This window comes from Centrocercus urophasianus, unplaced genomic scaffold (assembly GCF_019232065.1).
Source record: "Centrocercus urophasianus isolate 14NV4802_14NV808 unplaced genomic scaffold, USGS_Curo_1.0 seq_12, whole genome shotgun sequence".
In the NCBI taxonomy this organism is placed as follows: Eukaryota; Metazoa; Chordata; class Aves; order Galliformes; family Phasianidae; genus Centrocercus; species Centrocercus urophasianus.
The window spans coordinates 36,975,811-36,996,571 of record NW_024884364.1 but is presented as its reverse complement, the minus strand read 5'-3'; the positions used below and the strand labels follow the sequence as shown (position 1 = coordinate 36,996,571).

Here is a 20,761-nt window from a genome sequence, read left to right as displayed (position 1 = left end):
GTCATCTAATTATATCTTCAACAGCATAAAATTCATGTAGTTTACTAAAATATAATTTCTTTTTTTAATTCCTGTAGCTGGTGTTGTAATAAAACTTAGCCTTTAGAGAACATCTGGTCTTGGTAGAGAGATCTTCAGTTCCAGCATACTTATGTTTTTTGATTAGTTCTGATTGCTAATTATTTTTACCCTGTGGCTCATTTACTCCACCATGCTAGTGGTCCATCACCTATGGACAAAGTCACTATGCCTCTAAATCTGAGATTTGTGCCTGTAAATAAAGGTGTTCTTACTAGCGGAGAGGTAAACAAGAACACCAAGATAAGTTTTATTGACAGATTAACTAGTAAACAATTGTTTTGGCATTTTAAATACATGGCTGGTTTGCCTCATTGTAGTTACATTCAGTCTCCACTTAAAAACAAGAAAATCCAATAGCAAATAAGAATTAAAATAGTCTACTCGTGTGTAAAGATAGTTAAAATTGAAAGGATCTATTTTGAATATGCAGGACATTAAGCTGTAAAAAATCCGAGTCTTTCTTTTTGAAGTATTTAAGCGCTGTAGGTGAAAGATAAATATAAATGTGAGCATTCGCAATAGAAACAAAAGTACCTTTATAAATAACTGTTCTCTCGTTCACACTGCTAAGATCAAAATTAAAACACAGCTCATGGCTCACAGCAAACATACTAGGGAGATTTGAAGGTAGAATGCTAGAAGTTTTGACACAAAGTCTTTGAGGTATCGAAAGTAACTCTTAAATTTGAAGCATTTAGAAAGCCTTTCTTGCCTTCCTAGAACAAACTAGTTAATGAGAATGTTAAAATATTACAAAAGGCTTACATGTGAAAATGTTACTGAAATGAGACAAACAATAACTCTAGATGAGAATAGCAATCTGAAATTAAGTGGAAGGATCAATAAACTAAAGAGAGCAGATTGAGAACATTGAATAGTTGGAGAAAGATGTCTCATTCAGTATATAAAAGGGAAAAAGAATATGTTAGTGTTTATTGTTCACTAAGGTCAGTGGAAATAATAAAACATAAAGCTTTACTATTAAAAAGCTGTTTTTAATTGATTGTAGAGCACGTTATAGTGCAGTCTTATGATCAGTGCAGTTGCCACCATTTCCCTAGATTTGAATGCGTAGCTTTCTAAGAATGGATAAAGGTGGCGGTGTAGTTGGAACAAAAAGTTGCCGACTACTGACAACTCATAGCTCTTTGACAACGAACCCTTGACCACAAATGTTGTTATGGCTGGAGGTAGTGGAACATCATGATCTAGGGCACTACCTGCTCCTGTTCACTTGGGAGGTAAAATGGAAAATGAAAGGAGCTGGAAAAAAAAGCATGGATGAGCAGTTACAGACCATGGAATTTAAATGATGCATGCGGCTCCCTACCATTTCCCTGTGCAACTGCTCTTGCAGCATGCTGGACCTGTGATTGTAGATCCTAGAGAGATTAAATTCTGGTAACTGCAGCTCCCACAACGCACAGAATCACACTATGTCAAGGATTGGAAGGGACCTCAAAGATCATCTAGTCCAATCCCTCCGCCTTAGCAGGAACGCCTTGATTAGGTCACACAGGAACGCATCCAGACAGGTTTTCAATGTCTCCAGAAAAGGAGACCCCACAACCTTCCGGGCAGCCCATTCCACTGCTCTGTCACCCTCACAGTAAAAAAGTTTTTTCTCATATTTTTGTGGAACCTCCTGTGTTCCAGCTTCACCCATTGCCCCTTGTCCTATCACTGCATGTCACTGAGAAGAGCCTGGCTCCATCCTCCTCACGAAGGATGGAGGATCCTCCTTTACACATTTATAAATGTTGTTGAGGTCACCCCTAAGTCTCCTCCAAACTGAAGAGGTCCAACTCCCTCAGCCTCATCTCGTAAGGGAGATGCTTCAGTCCATTAATCATTTCTGTGGCTCAACAACAAGGCCAAGCAGCTGCTGATGAAGGTAATGAGTTGGTTTCAGTGCTGGAAATTGAGTTTTAAGAATTTTGGAGGATGTTCTTACCCAGAGGTTTCAAAGGTATTCCAGAGAAAGTAAATGAGGTACTATGATAGTGGCACCCTCTCAAGGGTCCATAAAAGCCTGAGGTCTGGGAACAGGTGATTCACTGCCTGGCTGGGGTGATGACTCTAAAGGGGCAGGGGAGCAGCCACCTGCGGGCAGACAGGCTCTGACTCGGTCAAATGCTGCGTAAACAGCAAAGGGGGTAAAACTCTCAATGTTCTATTACATTTAGCTGAAAGAGTCTGGGGAGTAGAATCCACTACTGAACTTTTTCCATTCTGTCAGTACGTAGGGACAGGGTACACAGCCTTTTTCTATCACAATTGGGCAGCCTGCGTTCAAACACAAAAGGTTATGTAATTCATTCAGTCACTCTGTAAAAGGGTAATTCTTTGTAGCTAGGCTGTGCTTAGCTCACAGTGAGTCACTTTTAGGAGGAGAGATCACACACATTGTTAAAAATAAGCTTTAGAAGACAGCAGTTCTTTCATGCCAACTATGTCCTGTTTAGATCAGCGGATTAAACAACCCAAGGCTGTAAGTAAAAGTTTCTCAGTGAATCAAGAAAGAAAAGGGACAAGTTTCACTCCTAGGTTCCGAAAGGGAGTCATAGGATTGGCATTACCTCTTAAAAATTTAGGTTCTAAAAATCTTTAAGCGTTTTTACAGAAAAAAAAAGAGAAGTTTTCATTTTGCATCTGAATGACTAAAGACAGCATTTGCTTTGTAACTCCCTAAAAAGATAACGTAGCAAACAAAAGGCAAAGAGGCAACAATCAAATCAAATGTGAAATGACTCATCTTCAAATGAGAAAAGAAGCCAATTTCTGAACAGCATGGACTTATGGAAAATAAAATGTTTGCCTTTAATTTTTCAGGCCATCCTGCCATTATCATTCAGCAATCAGAAGCTGCAACATAGAGTGAGGTTGCTGTAACATGGCTATGAAAGCTCACAGTGCAACGGTTCTTTCCTCTGCTTGTGCTTGCTCTTTATTTCTGTTACCTAGTAAAACTAATTATTCCACTCTCTATATGATCCTTTACACATTTTTTGTTAGCTATGACCCTCAGTGCTACCTATGGCCACCTTATCTATCTTTGACAAATTCACATCTCTTAGATCTGTCACTCTCTGAATCAATTTTTTTTCTATTTACCTTTCTCAAACTGATTTGCTTTCTGCCTGAGTTACTCTATATCTTGTTACTTACTTTTTTATTTTTTTTCCTAGTGGAAAGATTTTCTGTTTGTCTGATTCACCCTTCTGTTTTCACTTCTCATTCTTTCTCATCGTCATTATTTTGTCAGTTTTTGTTTTCATCCTGTGATTTAACTCCTATCCTGACTGCACAGAGCAGCATCTTTTTAGTTAATTCATTTCCTATTGATTCTTAATCTTTCTTTCTCTTTCCTCTCCATGACTCAGCTTCTGTTTCCCATAGTTTGTGTTTTTATTGTATTCAAAGGTATTTTTTGCTTATTCAGCATCAACTACTGAAACTTTCAAAGGGAGTGAATACACATAGATGGCTCTGTGCTGAACAAGATGATGTCAGCTACACAGCTTCTGAAAGCAGATTTCATTCCACTGACTTGTCAATAGTTAGAAACAATAGAACAATTCAGTCTTTTATATCTGTAAGATATAGCTCCTGCATTTGTCTCCTGCTATTTATTTCAATTTTATTCCCCTTAGATCTTGCAATTACATGGGAAATTGACGTAGCTGTTTAAAACAAATACATTGCATGATTCTGCAAAAATAAACCCCAACCCATTTAATGACAGCCAATGATCATGGAATCACCTCTTTAAATTAATTAGTAAGTCAATAGCATTACAATTTGCAAAGCAATTATATTTACTTTCAGCTTTGTAGACATCTTTCAAACTTGCAGAAATGTGGATTATTTTCAAAGCAGCATGTCAGCATTGCAAGACTATAACTACTATATGAATGGAGCATGCTACTGCTTTAATCTCAGTTATTGAAAAAGTTGCAGTACTGCAAGTATCATTTAACACATGATAGATGTCCTCTTTCTCTCTTCTACTCGACCTCTTTGATCTTAGTAGAATTTCTTTCAGCTCTAGTATCCCATCTTACAGCACACCTTCCCACACAGTTCAATTTTCTGCATACTACCATGATGTATGACACTATAAGAGAGAGATGTGAAAGATATGTATGTTTCGTGTTGATTCACGATTGAATGTTTGAGTCTCAGTGGAAAATTTAAAAAAGATTCAGTTCCGGAATTTCAAGAAAGAATCGCAGCCAATGGTTTGATTTATTAGACAATTGAATGGAGCTTTCCAATTCAATTTCTCATTTAATACTTTTATTATAGTTTATTCATAGATTATTTCCTTTGGAGACAGTATTAGATCTTCTAGTCTGACTTTCATTATAGCACAGGCTATTAAACTTTACATAAATACTTTTATAGAGGCCAGTAACTCCTAAAGGAAATCTGAATCATCTTCCAAGAGATATTCACTACTGATTTTATAGCATCAACAATGAAAAACTCCATCTCCTCTGACAATTGTTCTTGTTGTTTGACAGACTCACTGTTAACAAAATAGCAAAATAGATATGTGCCCAATTTTTTATTTTGAATATTTGTTGTTTTCGCTTGTTCCCCCTGGGAAGCCTTTAATGCTTAGTACAGCTTCCTTTTGAATGTACTTATACATTCTTATTAGGACACCTTCTATTTGATAAGTGAAAGTTAGACATAGCTCTCAGGACTTACTTTAGTACTGGGTTATTTCTGATGAACAATCTCCAACTTAATTCTTAACCCATGTTAACAATCATGTTGGAAGTCTCTGTCAGATATTCTGTGTATTTACTCAGTGGCTCGATACATAAGGACTTATGTATATATACTTCACATTCTTTGTGTTGCTATAATTTCTTTTTGCATCCAGGCACAAACATAAGTGTAGCAGTGGCTAGAATGTTCCTGAGACTAACTGACCAAAGGAAAAATTCCAACCTTCATCCTATGTAGGTGAGTGATACAAGTGAACATAAAAATCTAATTTGAGGGCACCAGTACAAAATCTCGTTTGCGAGATTACATGAATATATATATATATATATCTTGTTCAAAGGCACCAACAATCTGATTGACAGAATAACACCACAGAAGAAGAAAGTCAAGGCCATTGACGCAGTGATGCAACAATGATGTCTGGTACAGTGAAATATTTTCTTCAAACTTGAAGTCACTTTTGTGCTTCTTCTCCCCTTTTCTTTCAACTGTCTTACAAAGTGTTGAAAGCACAACTGCACACACCAGGAATTTTGTGTAGAGAGGGAAAATTGCCTCCATATTCCCTCTATATAGCTCTCGATTTTAAACACCATAAAAACTTTTTATAGCAGATAAAACAAGGAAGTAATATGCCTTCCCTACTAAAACCTCCCATTGTTTTCCAGGATCCAGATTCTGTCCTGTTAATTAAAGTCTACCATCTTATTCCTCATCCTTGTCCTTCTGACAGTTTGTGTGTTTTGATGAGCTCGGCATCCTCCCTTGCAATCCGGAATACTGTGTTTAGTTGATTAGAGTTTGTTTGTTTGATTGATTGACGTTTGCATTCATTGCCTCTTCGGACCACTCACAAATGTTAACACCACTGATTTTTTAATTTTTTATTTTATTTTTATTTATTTCTACTAGTAGACTTAATGAAGAACACAGAGCTGATGAAAATGAAGTTAAGAACTAGGACTACTCTCTAGAGACATTTCCTAAAAATGCTATCATCAGTAATAACTCCTTGCTGATAAGTACTTTTGAGACCTGTAAGACAGTTCTTAATCCATTTAAGGATGTACTTCACTGATACTGCAAATCCTTATACTTTTATCAACATGTCATGTATAGCAGATCAAATGCTTTGCAGAAATATCCTACATATTGCCTTCAACAGTAACTGTAAAAAATAAATAAATAAAGCCTGTTTTTCATAAAAATTTTACTAAGCTTAATTATAAATGATATTAATATTGTGTATTAATTATAAATCTTCCATTTTATACTTTATCAAAAGAACTTTTACAATTTGTCCACCATTTTGCCAAGAACTGGTGTTACCTAGCACATCTCTTTTGACCTGCTCATCCCTCTTGACTTCTTGGATATTCACAAAATACCAGTATGATTTTCATCTTCAGAATTATCCATATGCAAAGAGGAATTCAGACCTGACATTTGCAAGAGACAGTCCTAAAAGTCACTGATTTTAGGACTCTGGGGTGTGAGCTATCTGGGCTTGTCAGCAAGACATTTTCTCAAGATAATATGTCATTTAAAGTCCACATTAGCTACTAATGGTGCAATTAATCTCACCTAAATTCTTCTAAAATTAGTTGTCTAAGTTACCTAGGATCCCCTCAATCGAGAAAGAAAGATAAGATCCTGCATAGACCTAACTGATTCCATCTATCCTGATATAACTTGAAGATAATCAGATAAATTTAAATATGTACCTGTAACATATTTCTATAAATACATAAATATTGATAATAATAGGTAAAAAAAAAAACATTACATAGATACATATCTTGTAACACTTTCTGTAAAGAGAATTCTGAGGAATCCTAAAACAAGTGTGAGGGTGAGACCAAACAAACACCAGTCATGCTTTTAAGGACTATTGTCTTGATGTCTGCTAAAGAAAACCAGGCATGTTCCATGAGATCCAGACAAGGGGTCACATAACTTACAGTGCGTACAAAATCAAACATGTACAGACATCTTCCAGCCCAGAAGGCCAACTGTATCCTGGGTTGTATCAAAAGAAACATGACCAGCAGGTCAAAGGAGGTAATTCTGCTCTTGTGAGACCCCACCTGAAGTACTGCATCCAGTTCAGGGGTCCCCAACACAAGAAGGATGTGGAGCTGTTGGAGCAGGTCCAGAGGAAGGCCACGAAGATGATCAGAGAGGGCTGGAGCACCTCCCCTATGACGACAGGCTGAGCGTGCTGGGGCTCTTCAGCCTGGAGAAAAGAAGACTCTAGGGGCACCTTGTATGGAAGTGGCCTTCCAGTACCTGAAGAGGACCTACAGGAAAGCTGGGGAGAGATTTTTCATAACGGCATGTAGGGTAAGGGGAAATGGTTTTTAAAGAGCGGGGGTAGATTTAGACAAGATATTAGGAAGAAATTATTTACGGTGAGGGTGCTGAGACACTGGAACAGTTTGCCCAGAAAGGAAGGTGGATGCCCCTTCCCTGGAAGCATTCAATGCCAGGCTGGATGGGACTTTGAGCCACCTGGTCTGTGGGAGGTATCCCTGCCTATAGCAGAGGACACTTGGAACTAGATGATCTTGCCCAAATGATTCTATGATTCTGTGAATTATAGAAGCTGTTCCTGACTTCATGGTGGGAGCCTTCTTTAGTAGCTGTGTGTGATCACCTGCTTCAAAACTAAGCACGCAGAACTGAGCTCAGTGGTGATCTGCTGATCTGCACTGCAACTGCAAGAGGTGTTTATTATAGTGTGCAGACCTGATTCTTTCCTGTGGTCCGATTGTAATTTAGATGCTGCAGATGGTAAATAATATGGACAGTATAGCCAGTTATGTTTTTCCTGAAAATGTGAGGGAAATTTGTCACATACTGACTGCAGGTCATGTTCAGATATCCAAAAAAGGAATGCAATGAGAGATTACTGAAAATGAAGTGAGGCAATAACCTGTCCAGAAATGAAAAGAGAGCAGTAGAAACAACAATTCAAAAGGATCATAATCATTGTTTATCCAACTCTAAGAAAGGAATAATTCCTTGCCAGTTAGAATCATGATTCAATTAGGTTCTAATCTACAGACAGAGAATGCCTTCTGTGGCCAGTTAGGAAATACAGACCAAGTTCTTGAAGGCATGGATATTGACATGAAGTTAGGGGATCAAAAAAACATGAGCAATTTAGAGTGTTTGGGAAACAAAATGAAAACAGAGTCCAAGCCCATGAGTACTTGCAAAATTTATAATAAGAAGCAGAGGGATATAAATTGTGGGAATGTGATGCAATCACAGAAGGGTTATGGATAACAGCTGTGTTATGAGATTTCCGGGAAAAGGACACTAGTATGGAAAGGAGCTGACACTTCCCAGAAGAGGGAGTGACCTAAACCAAAAATTAAGTGAGGCACAGGCTGTTGTTCAGATTATACTATAAAATAAAAGGAAACATCATAAAGATTGCATCCAAAAAAATCAACTGAAAAATAAATTATCAGTAAAACTGGACATGGTACAAATCAGTTAAAGTGGAATTAGATGCCACTCAGCTTAAAGCTACAGCAAAGGAACAAGAGGCCTCAGCAGGAAAGCTTGTGAAGTTGCAATAATTGACTGTATGTACGTTGTCTCTTGAGTCCAAACTAAATTAAATTTTTATGATATTTTTGTTGAATTTAGTCTGGTTAGACCAATGATTTTCACTTTTAAGCACTTCAGAGTATTTCCACAAGTGCTTTAGTTAGAAATAGTCTGAAAAAAAAGGAGCTCTGTGATATAATCACAGTGATGTTGACGTGAATCTTCATTCTTCAACTCCTAAAACAATACCTTGTATTTTGTTAATTAGGATGAAATTTTTCAGAATCTCAGCTATGATAAACAAGTATTTACTCCCATTTGTGTTGGCCTGTATTACATATGTTGCTCGACTGGCTCTACTAACGATGATGCTAAATCCATCCAGTTTAAAAAATCCATGTGTTTCTTGTGTAAACTTCTGAAACTTTACTCTATCTCCTATTTCCCACTACCGTTCCTGTTTGTGACTATTATCTGTTTATTTATTCATTCACAATCACTCTCTAACTATTCACCTACACTTCCAGCAAAGTTATTCTGCAACGTCTCTAACCAGTGATCAGTTAAAAGCTCATGGTTGCCTTCAGCTATCAACTGCTTACAGCTGCCTTTGTTGTGTCGTTCTGTTGTTTGTTTTTTTTTTCCAGTTCTCTTCAAGGCAAAGTCTCAAGAAACATAACAATGGACCACAGTGGTTGCTCTTACAGTATGTGAGTATGGTAGACAGCTTCTCATCCCATTTCTTATTGCTGGCTTTTATTAATTTTCAGAGAGCTCTGTTGGTCATTCTGCTGGTACATTCCGTTTGTCCAGAACTTTGGCGTGCATGACACATTATATAATTGCATTGCAGTTAACTGTGTGATGGCTCTTTTCATGAGAACAGCTTCCATCCGCTTTGTAAGTGGGCCAAAAGTAATTAAATGGTATTAGTTCCCCCAAGCGGTGATCCAAATGGGTCCTGTGTAATCAGCCTGCACCCTGCCTCCCCAAAAAATACCTTTACTGCAGCTGGATTTGTCTTGGATTTATTAGAGCATTTACAATAGCTGATGCTAGTCAGGCATGCAGCTATTTTCTGTACCTTGGCAACCATCACACCGTAATAACTCCATCTAACATTAGAGGATAAGCTTATTCATGTACAGATCAAGTCAGTGTACCAGAGCTCATCCTCACAGACCATCTTCTTCTGCTCATATTACTTCCTTTTATTAGAATAATACCAACTCCTGTTTTAGAAGAGAGTCTAAGAACCCATAAGTCCAGCTTTCCAAAGACACTGTGGAAAGTCAAGTCGTTCAAATTTGGAGTGGAAAGATACATATGTTTCAAATTAACTCAAGTAACAATTCCATTAAATTTCTTAATTATTCAACTGGAATATATGCTGAGCAAAACCTGTTCAAGCAATGGACTGAGAAATATTTGAAAGTGAAAGGGAGAGGTAGCATTTTAAGTACTTTGTTAGGAAATTTAAGTGAAGTGAACGGAACACTGAATACTGTAGACCTTGAATACTTTGGGGATGAATTATCACTGATGGGCAGTGATGTGATTAAAGCATTTCTAAAGAGAAATGAAAGGCTACAGATTTCGGTACACAGCCAAGGAGAATTATTGCTCCTTGGAAAAGCTGTGTTTTCATTAGCTTCAAGTGCTATACTAATTGCAGATGAATGTTGTTGCAGTATTATTACATCCATGCACTTTGCTGATATTAAAATACATTATTTCAGGGAATAATAGAAGCAAAAATAAACTAATGCAGTACTGAAAAGTCCACCACCCTAAACTGTTATCAGAAGATGGAAAATCATCAAGTGTATCTTTACAACATAGTAGTCTATGTGGAGCTGTATTGCAGATATATGTTAAGGATCACACATACACCAACGACCTTTGGAATGGCAAAATTCATACTTCGTCAAAAACAGGTGTTCCTCAGGAAGGAGCTGGGTGGGTAGTTTCAGAAAGGTATTGTGATGGCATTTTTGCTGTAGAGAAATGGAAACACTCATTATAAAGAGTTATTCTGGTCCAAAAGTCAACTGGTATAGATCTTAAAAAAGATGTACTGCAGTATCTTCAGAGTAAGACAGCATTGTAAAGTTGAAATTCACATTCTACAGTAAGTTTTCTGTTCAGTACTTATGTTTCAGGTGTACAAGCAAACATCATTCTGGAATCATAATAAGTGAAAATTACACATAAACCTTCCAAGTAGATGACAACTACTACTGTAACAGAAACAATGGGAGCAGAATGGAAAAAAATGTAAAAGAAAGCTTTTTCTTGTGAATTTGTAGTGAAGCAATCAGTGATAGTCTCAGCAAATCAAGAAGAAAATTGAAAATCATTAGCAAGAAATTACAGTATGGGCATCAGAGGTGAAGATGAGACAGTAATTCTTGGTGGGACAGGCAATTCTGGTAAGTGTATCATTTCATTCATTACTGAGCCACTAGCAACGCTGTTGTATACATACTAGTAATTTGTTACATTTATTATCTCAAGATTACTTTCAACAAGGTACAGAAAAGTCAATACTTTATGATGTAAATATAGAATGCTTCTTGAACAGGACAGTGATTATAGGAAGCCTAGAGAGTAAACAGGTTCAACTGCACTCTTACAGTGATTGTGATTTGAACAGGTCACCATGAAGGAGAGAATTATTGCAGCCTGAAGAGAAGCTAATAAATCTGAGCACGTACCAGTAACATTTCTAAAATACACAGATATTAATGATACATGGGTGACAAAGTACTATATCTATGTAAAAACACTTTCCTGAGAACAGTGCTGCATACAGAGAATTTTCAGGAATTCCTTTCTTCATTTACCACTGAATGAAAAATGTCAAGCAACACTTACCTGACTTCTTACTTGACTATGGAATCAATCTGTTAATAGGTTCACTTCACAAATATGAGGATTTCTTTTTTTCCCTAGCCCAGCATATCATGTCACACAAGTTTTCTCAAATTTAGAAATACATCTGCTATTTAACAAATGCACATAAACTAAATAACATATAATGCTGAATGGCACTGTCCATAGTTGGTTCATCGTAAACATACTAACACTTCCAGTCCCAAGGTAACCATAAACTCCAAGCCCAGAGATAACTCACTTTATTGTAACTGCCCCATTGGAGTTCAAAATAGACCTGTGATGAAGGAATTAACTTGTCCTGACTTTATTGGATCAGACACTGGATTTCACTGCAATCCTAGTTAACATTAGCTACTGCCTGTAAACAGACTGCAGGTCAGGGACCAGCTTGCTCTCTCATCTCAGCAAAGCGAAGCTCCCTCAAAGGAGCTGCCTGAAATGTATCACAGCTGCTGTGAGAGGTTGCTGAGCTGCCAGAAACCTCACTCAGAGGAACAAAGGCCTGGATGAGAAATTGCTGCCTGGAATAATATTAGGGTAAGAATAGTAATGCTTCACACTTCTGAATGGCCTTCACTTTTGGGTCTGAAGTTAATAGGAAAGAGAAAGAAAAGCCTTTTGAGGCATATCATTCCATCTGATGTTGTTCCTTTGAGTTTAGTGGGAGGAGTGTAAAATGTTGGCAGCTCAGAGATCAAAGACCTACAAGCATAAACTGTGAAAGGCAGGGCCGAAGTGCAGCAAGTCAGACATACTGAAGATAGACACAGAAATGACTTGCTAAATTATTTAACAGTATGAGTAATGTTTTGTCTTCATGCTGCCGCTTTTTATGGCATCTAAATCAATTTGTTTCCCTAAATAGATTCTGGTGCTTTTCTGCAGTAACTGGAGATTACTTCCACCTCTTTAGCTCTATCAGTAAAAAATGAAATTAGCTTTATCACTTCACTGTAATTTTTTAGCAAATTACATAATTAAGAAACAATATCTTGGTTGAAAATATGAAATGGCAAAAGCTATGTTCATGACTATGAGGCAGTGCAGAATCACCTAGAATTCTGTACCTTTAAAATAGCCTGGGTTATTCCTTTTTCCCCTATAGTCTTATATAGGGTTTTTATTATCCACGGAATAATGAAATAACTGAGTAGAGTCAGCTGTAACTTGCTTCACTGAAAACCGGTGTCCACAACAACTGTGTTTTCCCAGCACACTTAGGAGTGTGTTTTTACACCATAAGATGCACTGTTTGTATATATAAGATTGGACTTCTTTCTTCTTCCTACAGAGGTCTCTAGGACCCTTATGCACATCAGTACCACTGAGAACTTTGACAGAAGAGCTGCAGTCTGCCAAAGGACTTGACAGTAATCTCTGCCTCAGAGCCATCTCTTCTTCCAGAGTCTGTCCCCCTCAGAGAAGAGCTGGCAGAGTGAGGTATGTGCACATACTCCAACTCCTCTGGAGCAAATGCTTAAACTGCCAAGATGGGCTTGAGCTGTGGCATCAAGCTGCAAAGCAAAGGAACTGAAGAATGCTTGCTTCAGCCAGCTTCACAGCAGGATGACAACCTTTGGTAGTCTGAATAAGCCAGGAGGTGTATAGTGCCATCAATAACTGCCTTAGCCAGATATTGCCTACATTCCTTCTAAGGCTACATTACAATACTGAAGTTACAGACAGCTACCTATATGAGTGCACAGCTCCCTAAAATGCATGAGAATGCCCTGAACTGGGTCCAGATGCAATTTGCCTATCATTAGAAAAGGCATAACCAAGAGATCCTGCTGAAGGCTTTCAGAAGGAAAGAGAAGGCCCTGAGTACTGCTAATGCAGGGCTGCTGTGGTTCCAGCACACAGCTGATGTTCATGCATGGTGAGCATGCTGCCTTCCTATTGAGTGCATTAGTGTCAGTGCACTGCACTAGCACGCACACTTTTGCAGAGCAGCTGTACAGAACACATGCAATAGCTGATGCCATGCATTAATTGTACAGGCTGTCAGACACTTGGAAAAGCAACCAGAATGAAAATATGGGGACAAAGACTGTATTCTATCTCATTTTAGGGGACATAGTCTGTAGTCTGAAAGGATTATACAAACCCTTCATAGGCTGGACCCTGAAATTCACCAAGGCCCCAATGAAAATCATTCTCCTTGTATCTCAAAAGTGAATGGGTGAATCATCTGACCCACGGACACTGATTCACATGTGGCTGGGAGAAGAGATGCAGAGAAACCTCTTTTTACAGCATCCCTCCTGCTTCTGGTAACTTGCTATAGATATAAAGCACGTATCAAAAAGTGTGATGGCAACTAACAGTGATGAAAACCCTGGAATGACTTGCATGCACAAGGGAAGGACCAGTGCTGCCTTGCTGTGGTGATGCGAAGAATACAGACCTGAGCAGGAACAGCTCTTTTGGCACGTGTATTTCAGGTGTCTGTAAGTGTGAGATAACACTTACTCCACAATTACACCTGAAATATGCATCTCTTGGGTCTTCCCAATAATAAAACAAGATTAGTATGGAATCATATCTTTGTGATACCACACATGCAAATTCTCTTACTTCAACCAGTATGTGTTTGGATCCTCACAAATTAATGAATATGATAGTAACATCCCTAATGGTTTTCCCTTAGATCAACTAACACGCTTTTAGTGCATCTTTGTTAAAGCAACACAATATTCTTGTACATACAGAGCAGTATTTTTTCAATTGGCAAGACCATTTTAGACACCAGACATGTGAATATACATTTCCATTTGAAACACATTGAAACACTCTTACAGAGGTTATAAAATACCACAAGCTCTCTTAGAACTTACATGTCAGCAGTGTAATTAAAAATGTGATGCATCAGCTTTTAGAGTAGTTTCCCAGAACCAGAAAAAAAAAAAAAGATAATAATAGAAATGCAGAGAACAGCTTGAAACACAGCTGAATTTATTTTAGAATAGGACCCTCATGCAAGACTGAGCTCAGATTGTGTTAATGCTGCTGGCATTTGCCAGAAGGTTACTGTGATGGCTTGTTCACATGGAAAATTAAGGCAATAAAAGGTAAGATGTTATTCTAAAATGCTATAATGGCATTAATACAAATTCATATGTGAGCACCCTTATCTCATTATAGAAAGTTATTTTTTTCTAGTTTTAGCAGTAATTTCTTCAGCACTTATTTCAAACCAGAAAATCCTCTCTCGCATTGGAATATGCATATATATATCCAGCTATGTTGACACAGCCATGGTTTTACCTTCAAAGTTTCCTGAGAAAACTTTTAGAATGGAAAGTAGTTGTCATTGCTATTATCTTTAATTTTTCTGATGTAATTGTGCCTTCAGAAAGAGCATATTAGGCGACATCCACCTACATTTCCAATCAACAAATCTGCGGAGTTTTCTATACTGCACCTGCTGTTTTTATCGGTACTCTCAGCTAAAATTCAAGTACAAGTGGTTGGTTGTTTGGGGTTTTTTGTTGTTTCGAAAGTCACAGCTTTTAGTATCGCTGAGATTAATGTAATATGCAAGTTCTTGAATAACCCTCTCTCTAATGAACTATTGTACTAGCTTATTCTTCTTCCTAGTCAATGATCCTGGGCAATAGGTATGTAAAAATGTTACAGAATCACAGAATGGCCAGAGTTGGAAGGGACCTCAAGGATCATGAATCTCCAACCCCCTGCCACATGCAGGGCCAACAACCTCCCCATTTAATACTAGACCAGGCTGCCCAGGGCCCCATCCAGCCTGGCCTTGAGCACCTCCAGGAATGGGGCATCCACAACCTCTCTGTGCAGCCTGTTCCAGCACCTCACCACTCTCATATTAAAGAACTTCCCCCTGGCATCCAACCTAAACCTCCCCTCCCTCAACTTAAAACCATTTCCCCTTGTCCTGCTGTTATCTACCCTTGTAAAGAGTTGACTCCCCTTCTGTTTGTGGGCTCCCTTTAGGTACTGGAAGGCTGCAATGAGGTCACCCTGCAGCCTTCTCTTCTCCAGGCTGAACAAGCCCAGCTCCCTCAGCCTGTCTTCACAGGGGAGGTGCTCCAGCCCCCTGATCATCTTTGTGGCTCTGCTCTGGACCCTCTCCAACAGCTCTCTGTCTTTCTCGTACTGGGGGCTCCAGACCTGGACACAGTACTGCAGATGGAGTCTCCCAGGAGCAGAGTGGAGGGGGACAATCACCTCCCTGTCCCTGCTGGCCACCCCTCTTGTGATGGAGCCCAGGATACCATTTGCCTTCCAAGCTGCAAGAGCACACTGCTGGCTCATGTTAAGCTTTTCATCCATCAGGACCCCCAGGTCCTTCTCTGCAGAGCTGTCTACATATGACAGATGAACGATGACATACAGCAAGGCAAATAAGTGTCCTTTGATGGTCTGTTCTGAAAGGCCGGTGTTCAAAAACAGGACCTCTTCTGTATTTATCCCTCTCATCTTTCACAACCCAGATATATAAAACACATTACTCACCCTACTAAGTGTTTCTAATTTTCTGTATGTTACTGTTACAAATGTAACAGGCGAAACCGTAAAAAAAATAAAAGTGCACTGTTACCATTTCATAAACATACAAGTCACAAAATGCTGTCATCATTATTCCTAGCTCATATCAGGTCCTCTTTGCTTTTAAAATCCTGCCTATTACTCTCATAGCTGAACAACTTCCACTTGAAAGCACTGTTCCCAGCAGCGAAGACCTCAGGGCATTTCATGCAGTATCTGGTCTCCCTCAGGTCTCAAGATATATACCTGCACTTCAGTTCTTAGTTTATTCCTTATCTTAGCCTTTTATTACTACCATTGTTTTGACTACAAAGCTGAGGCCTGGCTTAGGCAGGATGTAGCAGTAAGCATGTGAACAGGTTTTCTCAGGAAGAAATACTACGTGTGATCCTCAGGTCATGCAACCTCATAGCACTGTGTGCTTTGTCTTCTGATTTGCAAGCTCCACCAGTCCACAGGAGACCAGCTGTCTTAGTAGCTCACAGCCTGAAATTCAGCCTTTAACATTGTTTGGCCTTGTTTTTTTCAGTCGCTTCAAGATTTAGTTCTGATGTCTTCAATGAATATGAGAAATACCCTGGGACTGTCTGAAGGAATTAGACAGCAAACTCAACACAGAAGTCTACGTCTAACACCACTGAGGAAGCAAGCCATTACGTGTCAAACCTGGAGGATGGCAAGCTCGACTCACACATCTCAGGAAATCAATGAATTGTAATGGTGACAGGTCTGCCGTGTGTTACAACATGCTGCAGCCAGGACCCACTGGGTAGGCGCCCGCAAAGAATATTTCACCCTTCTATTCTTCACATTCACTGCTCAACGTCCTTTTCTGATTGACTGTTTTACTTCCCTGGCTTGGGTGGGTGTTGAGTTGGGTGGGGGGAAAATGGAATGAAATGCACCAAGGGCAAGCTAGAGACTTGTGTCTAGGCCAGAGCAATGCCAGGTACCAGTATAGGTTGGGGACTGACCTGTTGGAGAGCAGCGTAGGGGAAAGGGACCCGTGGGTCCTGGTGGACAGCAGGGTGACCACGAGCCAGCGCTGTGCCCTTGCGGCCAAGAAGGCCAGTGGCACCCTGGGACCTACTAGAAGGGGCATGGTTAGTAGGTCAAAAGAGGTTCTCCTGCTTCTCTACTGTGCCCTGGTGAGACCGCATCTGGAGTATTGTGTCCAGTTCTGGGCCCCTCTGTTCAAGAAGGACAGGGAACTGCTTGAGAGAGTCCAGCACAGAGCCACAAAGATGAGGAAGGGACCAGAGCATTTCCCTTACGAGGAAAGTCGGAGGGAGCTTTGGCTTGGAGGAGACTGAGAGGTGACCTACTGAACGCTTACAAATATGTCAAGGATGTCTGTCAGGAGGATGGAGCCAGGCTTTTCTCAGTGACATCCAGTGACAGGATAAGGGCAATGGGTACAAGCTGGAACAGAAGAGGTTCCACATTAATGCTAGAAAGAAACTTCTTCATGGTGAGGGTCACAGAATACTGGAACGGGCTGCCAGAGAGGTGGTGGGGTCTCCCTCTCTGGAGACATTCAAAACCTGCCTGGACGCATTCCTGTGTGACCTAACCTAGGTGTTCCCAGCAGGGGGATTAGATTAGATGAGCTTTTGAGGTTTCTTCCAATCCCTGACATTTGGTGACTCTGTGATTCTGTGACTGGTATGGAGAAGAGACAGCAGCTATTAAAATGAAGACTTGGTTAAAAAAAAAAAAAAGAGTACTATTTATTTATTAATTAATTTATTTATGTATTTTTAATAAATAATACAATTTTTAAGCTCATCTTCCCTTTCTCTTTTCTCTTTTTTCTCTTTTCTCTTTTTCTTTCTCTTCTCTTCCTTTTCTCTTTTCGGTTCGCTCTTCTATCGGCTCCACCGTTGTAGACAAAACTCTCTTATTCTCCTCCACATCTCACTAGAAAAAGGAAAGTCACAAATTGTGACTAAGAAATTGTTGTGTTTCCTCCCGGGAAGCATTCCTCCTTACTTCCTCTGACAGAGGCAAGCTACAACTGGGGCTGCACCAACAGCAAAGGCAGGAGTGCTGATACCTGTCTGTGGGCCCAAGCAGCCGGGAGAAGTTGTCAATCATGACCTCTTTGTGGCAGCGGGTGAGGATGACCACCGCCTGGCACAGGAAGGGCATGAACGTGCTCTGCTGCGCGGATGATGTGCAGCTGCGCAGGATGTGGAGGATTGGTAGCACCTGAAAGAAGAAGGGCAGAAAGAATGACTTGCTGCGTCCTGGACTCTGCAGGGCCTAACGATGGACATTCAGCACATGAGCAGTGCCTGCTCCCTTGACATGCTGCCAAGGCCTAAGCCTAAATTGCATGCCAGCCACCCTGTCCAAGCCCTGGCTCTGCCCTCAGGCTGTGCTTCTTTAGCACAGGAGGCAAATGGCACAAGGTGTAGTGCAACAGCCAGCAAAAGTCCAAGAGAGGTGGAAGAAAGTCTCTTACGTCCCGACAGATGTCCTTCCCGTACATCTGCAGAAAGGTGATCATCCACTTCCCAGCTGCACGCACGCGCATTCCCCTGGCTTTCCGCAAGGTGTCCTTGATGGCCATCAGGAAGTCAACGGTGCGTTCCAGGGGGAAGTTTCTGCACACCATCTACAGAGAAAAGAGAAGAGGAGAGATCTCATCACTGCTCTGCGGCAGCTCTTCAAAACAGAAAGCAGTCTTAGGGCGTTCTTAGTTCAGCAGCTTGCCGGTCATTCAGGGGCCATCACAGCGCTCCTGCTCTCCTACCCTGCTCTTTATACGGAAGGCGGTTGAGCCTTCTCTCAGCTGCTCCACCCATGGTTTCTGCTTACATGCAAAGCCTACCTAGCAGCCACAGTCACACACACACACAGACACACCATGGAATCAGCTCCTTGCATGGGGGGCCTGAAGGGCAGACGTAGCTCAGAGCCTCCTGCTACTTGCTGAGAAAAGCGGTCTCAGGGTGACAGCTCATTTTGGAAATGGTAGGAAAGGCTGGGGACAGCCTAGGGTCGTGCAGAAGCCTATGCACTGAGATCCCACCACCCCTTTTTGGGTCCACTTACCCTTGCCAGTTTGGATGAGGTCTGGAGCTGAGTGATGGAGCTGCAGTCATTCAGCCCCTCACACAGGCTCCCAGCGTCTCCTGTCTCGATGACTCTGTTGGCCGCCTTGGCTGGAAAGAGCATGGGAGAAAAGGGAAGTCATGCTTCTGAAAACAGAACTGCTTTCCATGGGGGAGAGACTGAGGACAGGGTGGGGACAAGAAGAGAGCTGTGCACAGTGCATCTCCCTCCTGTACACAGGGCCCAGCCCGTGGGGCTCTGGTAGTGCTGCGGAGGAGAGCACAGGGCTGGTGCATCCCGCTCTACTCACCTTGGATTTGCAGAAGGGAGCTCAGGCAGGTGGCGGCCAACTGGCGGGATGTGGGCATGGGGTCACATGTCAGCGGAGCCAGCAATCCCACCAAGGAGCCAAAGGACTCACAGGCATCTCCTCTCTGCAGGAATGAGACGCAGGAACAAAGCTGTAGGCAGCCCCAGCTCTCCCCAGCTTCTCCTGCCCGTGCCTTCCCCATGCCAGCATGCACAGCTGGGCAGAGCTCGCCTTCCAGCTCAGGGGCACTGGGGAGGGAGCAGGGAGCATGCAGTGGGGCTCTTTACTCACCGGAAGCTCTTCACAAGCAGCCAGCAGCTGGGAGCAGGTCTGCAGGGCCCTGTTGCGCTCCCACATGTTGTTTGAGGTCAGTGATCTCTGCAGGACCTGAAGCAGAGCATGTCTCACCATGGACATTTTTCCCTTCCTGCCACCCCTCTCCCTGTCCCTCTTTTCCCAACAGTTTCCCTCAGGTCCTGCCCTGTGGCTCCACGTGGACCCCTGCCTCACTGTGCGCTGACACTGCTGCTCCCATTTTCTGCAGATACTGCTGCCTCCTAACCCAGGAGCTTTTCTTCGGCTCTGCCCTGCAAGGGGCTGGCTCCTGCCTTTCCCCCTGCAGAGCCCATTTCTCTGCCCATTTCTCAGCTCGCAGTGAGCTGGCCTGTTAGCAGGAGATTTCTCCCCCTTCGATCACACTGTCAGTCCCCAGCTCTCTGTCCCTGCTATCAACGGGCACCATGCTTCCTCCCTTGCCCCACACGTACTCACCTGGACTATGTTCTGGAAGAATCCCCGGGTGGTCTCTGTCTCAAGCAGGACCACCATGAGCCGGCCCAGAGCGTTCAACGATGTCTGCAGAAGCTGAAAGCAGGAGAGGGGATTGAGGTGTGGCATCACGGCTGCTGCTGGAGCATAGGCCGTGTGTGCTGAGGTAGGGCTCTGACGCAGAGGTGGCCGGGAAAGTTACGGCAGGTTACCTGCAGGTACTGTGCTGCTTGCCGTGACTTCTTGATCTTCAGCATCATCTCTGCTGAAGGGTGTGACACAATGTTCTTGCAGCACAGAGCCAACATTTCACGTGCATCCTTGCTTCCTAAAGAGGGCTTCAGCTTGCTGACAGGAGGAAAAAAGGAAGAGAAAGCAGAAAGGGCCTTTACCACTGCTCTCCAGACTGGTTCAGACAATGTCTGAAGCTTCGGAAGCTACCCTAAAGGGGGACCACCATCTGCCTTGCAAGCCTAGAGGCTCCCACCCTTACCTCAACTGCTCCAGGGCCAGAATCACCTTGAGGGGCACTGGGGAGACAGGGGTGCCCAAGTAATACTTCTTCAGCAAGTCCTGCAAGTACCAGAGAAACATTGTCAAAGTGGGCAAGGGCCACGAGAGAGCTCTTCTGCCTGGCCCACAGACAGAAACAACTGCCACACACCAGCCCCATCGTTCCCACATTTCCCATGCAAGCACTGCAGGATGCAGCAGCTCCACAGCTGGTGGGGCCCTTGGGTGCTGGCAGGCAGCAGCAGGCAGCGGGCTAGGTCCACCAGCTGTGGAGCTGCTGCATCCTGCAGTGCTTGCATGGGAAAT

General features: G+C 41.8%; 1 protein-coding gene and 1 long non-coding RNA gene across 7 annotated transcripts; one reads left to right on the top strand and one right to left on the bottom strand.

Annotated features, from left to right (window-relative positions):
- Positions 1-1,724: 1,724 nt before the first annotated feature.
- On the top strand, positions 1,725-17,494 carry LOC122156027. Of its 6 annotated transcripts, none has more exons than XR_006167362.1 (5): positions 1,725-1,975; positions 4,976-5,058; positions 5,162-5,244; positions 10,531-12,720; positions 16,334-17,494. It is a non-coding gene; the product is annotated as an uncharacterized LOC122156027 (long non-coding RNA). The 6 variants fall into 6 exon arrangements; XR_006167363.1 differs by having other exon boundaries at positions 1,725-5,058; positions 10,531-10,814; positions 12,572-12,720; XR_006167364.1 differs by having other exon boundaries at positions 1,725-5,058; positions 10,531-10,814; positions 11,649-12,720.
- A 170-nt stretch (positions 17,495-17,664) lies between these two features.
- On the bottom strand, positions 17,665-20,615 carry LOC122155646 (maestro heat-like repeat-containing protein family member 2B). The gene is made up of 10 exons (XM_042809678.1): positions 20,607-20,615; positions 20,436-20,515; positions 20,155-20,290; positions 19,946-20,038; positions 19,466-19,561; positions 19,175-19,298; positions 18,865-18,974; positions 18,272-18,424; positions 17,861-18,015; positions 17,665-17,724 (listed from the first exon to the last, which is right to left on the bottom strand). Exons 1-10 carry the CDS (start codon positions 20,613-20,615, stop codon positions 17,673-17,675), a joined length of 1,008 nt encoding a protein of 335 aa, XP_042665612.1. The 3' UTR covers positions 17,665-17,672.
- Positions 20,616-20,761: the final 146 nt, after the last annotated feature.